Source organism: Nestor notabilis, unplaced genomic scaffold (assembly GCF_000696875.1).
Source record: "Nestor notabilis isolate BGI_N333 unplaced genomic scaffold, ASM69687v1 scaffold13487, whole genome shotgun sequence".
Taxonomy (NCBI): Eukaryota; Metazoa; Chordata; class Aves; order Psittaciformes; family Psittacidae; genus Nestor; species Nestor notabilis.
In genome coordinates, this window is record NW_009936124.1 from 1 (window position 1) to 4,006 (window position 4,006).

The 4,006-nt window shown below is 39.0% G+C and overlaps 1 protein-coding gene across 1 annotated transcript; it reads left to right on the top strand.

Moving 5' to 3' along the window:
* The first annotated feature begins 701 nt into the window (after nt 1-701).
* Nucleotides 702-3,599, top strand: LOC104408544 (U6 snRNA-associated Sm-like protein LSm5). Its single transcript, XM_010018186.1, has 4 exons — nt 702-801; nt 1,031-1,058; nt 1,714-1,786; nt 3,567-3,599. Exons 1-4 carry the CDS (start codon nt 747-749, stop codon nt 3,597-3,599), a joined length of 189 nt encoding a protein of 62 aa, XP_010016488.1. The 5' UTR covers nt 702-746.
* The last annotated feature ends 407 nt before the right edge of the window (nt 3,600-4,006 follow it).

The following is a 4,006-nucleotide window of genomic DNA, read 5'->3' on the forward strand; positions in this document are numbered from 1 at the left end:
CGGGTGTTTCTTTGCCCAGCCCCGGGCGGCGGGGTTTGGGGTTGCTTGGGGGTCTCCTGGGCCGTGGCTGGGGGCGAGCGCTGGTGCTCGGCCGTCCCGCTGTAACGAACCGCGCACTGGCGGCAGCAGGGTGCTCTGGTTAGGGGGACCGCGTTCCTGGAGTGTTCGGCGTGCTGCCTCAGAAAGTAGTTTTTCTGCTAGCAGCAGAGTGTGCAAAGAGACTTTTCAAATATATATTTTTAGTGTCTTTTTAGGACAAGAGGTAAAAGCCTCAAGCCGCGCCGGGGGAGGTTTAGACTGGATAGGGGGAAAAAATCTCTTCACGGAGAGGGGGCTTAGGCATTGGAACAGGCTGCTCAGGGCAGTGGTAGAATCACCGTCCCTGGAAGTGTTCACAAACCGTGTAGATGAAGCCTTCAGTGGCGTGGTTTAGTGGTGGACTCGGCAGTGCTGGGATAACGGTTGGACTTGATGATATTAAAGGTCTTTTTCCAGTCTAGCAGATTCTATGATTTAATTTTTTCCCTAACTTTTTTGTGTTTTGGTTTTGGGTTTTTTGTTCTTTTGTTGTGTTTTTTTTTCCACCAGTGTATGTGGCAATTACTTATTTGCCATCGTGGTGTCAGGGCGGTCGTCCTGAAAAATTTGCATTCTATAAAATAATCTCTTGTGCATTTCAAATCTTTTGTTTGTTTTTATTGACAGAGCTTGTGGACAAATGCATAGGTTCACGCATCCATATCGTGATGAAGAGTGATAAAGAAATTGTTGGAACGCTTCTAGGATTTGATGACTTTGTCAGTATCCTTTGGTGCAAGTGCTTAAGGCCGTCCACTTTATGCTTCAGCTCAAGTCATCTATTACTTTTGAGAGGTTTGAGTCCACTGGATAGAATCTTCTTGTCTGGGTTGTGTTATTCTGATATTCTTATTTTACGGATAAAATCACAGTTCAGTGTAAAATGAAAATAATTTTAAATGCTTTGATTTTAAAATTCTGGGCCTTATTTTCCTTGAAACTGGATTTTCAGACATGGTGTTAGAAGATGTCACAGAATTGTAAGTACTATTTCTGCCCCTAGTTGCTATTTAGTGTTTGGTTTCCAGAGGAAAAGTATTGTACAATATCTGTAAGCAGAGTGTTCTTACATGTTTGGAAACTTGCCAGCTGAATAGTTTATACCTTGCACTTAAACAGTAAAGGGTGATCTATTCCTGGCAGCCATGTCATAGAGTAGCTGTTGCACGATTTATACTTGTATTCAGGTTCCTAATTTGTAGCCTTAATTTTGCATGGGCTGTGTGCTGAGCTTTCCAGTAGTTTGTTTGCTTGCTTGCTTTCACATTTCCTTATGGTTTGGTCAAAGATTTGAAAAGCTGACAGATTTAAGGATGAGTATTTATTTCTTTTTCAAGCCATGTTGTTATTTGAAACCTATTTGGAGTATTGGTATTCAAGAAATTGCTGAGATTTAGAAGGTAAAATTGGTATCTTTGTGTACTGAGCAGAAAAGTACCATGGATCTTTTTATTTGCCAGGTAGCTGTCTGTATCCAGGTGGTCAATTTATCAAGGTTGTGCTGCAGTGTAACCAATTTGTTTGTTAGTTCCAACAAATGCCATCTTAATGCGGAGATTTATATCTGTTCTGTAATCAAAACTGTAATTGTTGTCCCTGGTTACGTGTTCTTACTCACTTCTAATGCTGCTTCAGTGAGATTACACCTGAAGGCAGAAGAATCACGAAGCTAGACCAGATTTTGCTAAATGGAAATAATATAACAATGGTAAGTCATCATTTCTAAAAGGCTGCATGCATTTATTTTCTGTACCTTTAAATCGATAAGCAGTTGAGTTTTCCAGATAGTTCCAAGACAAAAGCTATTTTCAAGTAGCTTCCAGGGCATACGTGTGTATGAACAATGCTGTAAAAGTGATCTCAGTGCCTTTCTTGGTACAGTAAGCATGAAGATGAAGAGAGCATGGCCCTGGTTTTATTTTGGTGAATAAGTTTCTGGTCTTCAGGTGTGCAAGGGAATTGTTGACATTGTTGTCCACTGTTGTAGACTGGTTCGTACAGCAGCTTTCAACTCGTGAGTGTTTGCATGAGTATGTAGGGTGAGATACATCTACATCTCATGCGTTAGCTCATGTATAAATTTGTTTGCAGAAGTTTGGATGCTTACAAGCTCATCAAGTCATTTGGCACGTGATGCCCACAGAGCATGCATCTTTTACATGCTGTGAAAAAAAAAATCTGGAGGTCTGTTGGCTTATACCAAACTGAAAGCACTGTGATTTTTAGTATATTATGTGCTTATGTATGTATAGCAGTACTGAAACAGGAAATTGCAGAATTCAGCAATTGCAGAATTACAATACTCAATTATTAAGTACCACAAAAGCAGATCCACAGTAGTTTTTTACTTGTCTGTGTAGATGCCTACAAAGTCTGGACTTCCTACATAAAGGCATTACTAATTTTGTGGGAAGAGAAGAGGAAATCTGGTTTGAGTTTGTCAGCTCTGTAAATGAAGAAGAATCTCCATTTTGCTGTCTTAACCTTCCTTGCATCTCCCTACTGTGTGTCTTTGCAACTGCCATCTTGACTTAATTTCAAAGCCTTTTTTTAATTTGGTTATTGTTCTGCATCCTTGAAAGGACTGTGCATGTTCCGACGTCTTGTATGGGTGAAATTATCACCATCCAGTTAAGCTGGTGGTGCACTGTCCTTGAAGCAGAAGCTGGTGACTTACAGTGCAAATTTTCAGGAAGACACAGATGAGTTTCTGTATTAGATCTTGTGTCTCTTCCAGAGACGTATCTTCCCCCATCAGGAAGAATTTAGACTTTTTCTTACTTCAGTCCCCAAAGCAGTGAAGGTCTTTGTCTTTAGAAATGCTCAGCTAATTAGTAAGAATATATTAAAAAGGAAAAGGAATGGTTAAAATTGTTAAAAAGGAATATATAAATAGTAAAAGGAATGGTTATCCTCTTTTGTTTTTCTTCCCCTGCCCCCCCCCATTCATGTTTTTCCTTTCCAGTTGTTCAGTTCCTTGCTTTCTTTACAGGAAAATGCTACTCCCTGCTGTCTGTAAAAGGGTTCAGGCTCTTTCTTAGTTTCCGGGCTCTGCTTAGCAATAGAAGTTGGAAAGAGGAAAACAAATTACCAGTATAGCAACAGTCTGGGGAAGAGTCAGCAATTGGAGAAAGTCTTCACGAAAGGAAGCATATTCTTTGTCTTTTTAAAACAAGCTGTAATGTTTCTAAATTGAATCATCTCCTTGAATTGAATAACAAAGACAAAATCCAAAATGTCTGTTCTCTAGGATCTCCTTTGTGTTTGTTAAACATTCTTCCTATTTTGGAGATTCTTTTTGGTATGTGCTTCTCTGTCAGCAACTGACTACTTCTTTTGGGGAAGAGGAAGATAATACTAGATCTAAAAATTACTTTTGTAGTCTACTATAAAGCCTTCATCTGCCAAAATGTTGTAAAGCAAGAACATGTGGGTTTGTAGAGCTCAAACCTATGGTAATAACATAAAATTGTCTTATTCTTTTATAGCTGGTTCCTGGAGGAGAAGGACCTGAAGTATAAATTGATACGGTTGTCATCTATGAAGACATGTTGTATGTTTGTGTGTGTATATATATATTTTATATATATTCTAAATAGAGCCTTTGGGGTATGGGTGTCAGTGGGTTTTGGCGTGGGTTATTTGTTGGGTTTTTTTATTTACACGCTCTTGCAGTTGACATTTGATAAAAGGCAACGATTTCACCTTCAGGAAAGGTACATTGCTAACGGTAGTGCTAAGTTTGTAAGTTGAATCATGACGTTTTTGTAAAAACATACCAATCTGTTCTGAATAAAATGCTTTCTTTTTGTTAGTTACTGTGTTAGGTGCACAAGTTGGATAGTTTTATAACTGGTTGATGGAATGGAAAAATAATAGTTATTTTTCAGTTGGTGTCAGTCTTCAGTTTTTCTACATCTGTTGCCCT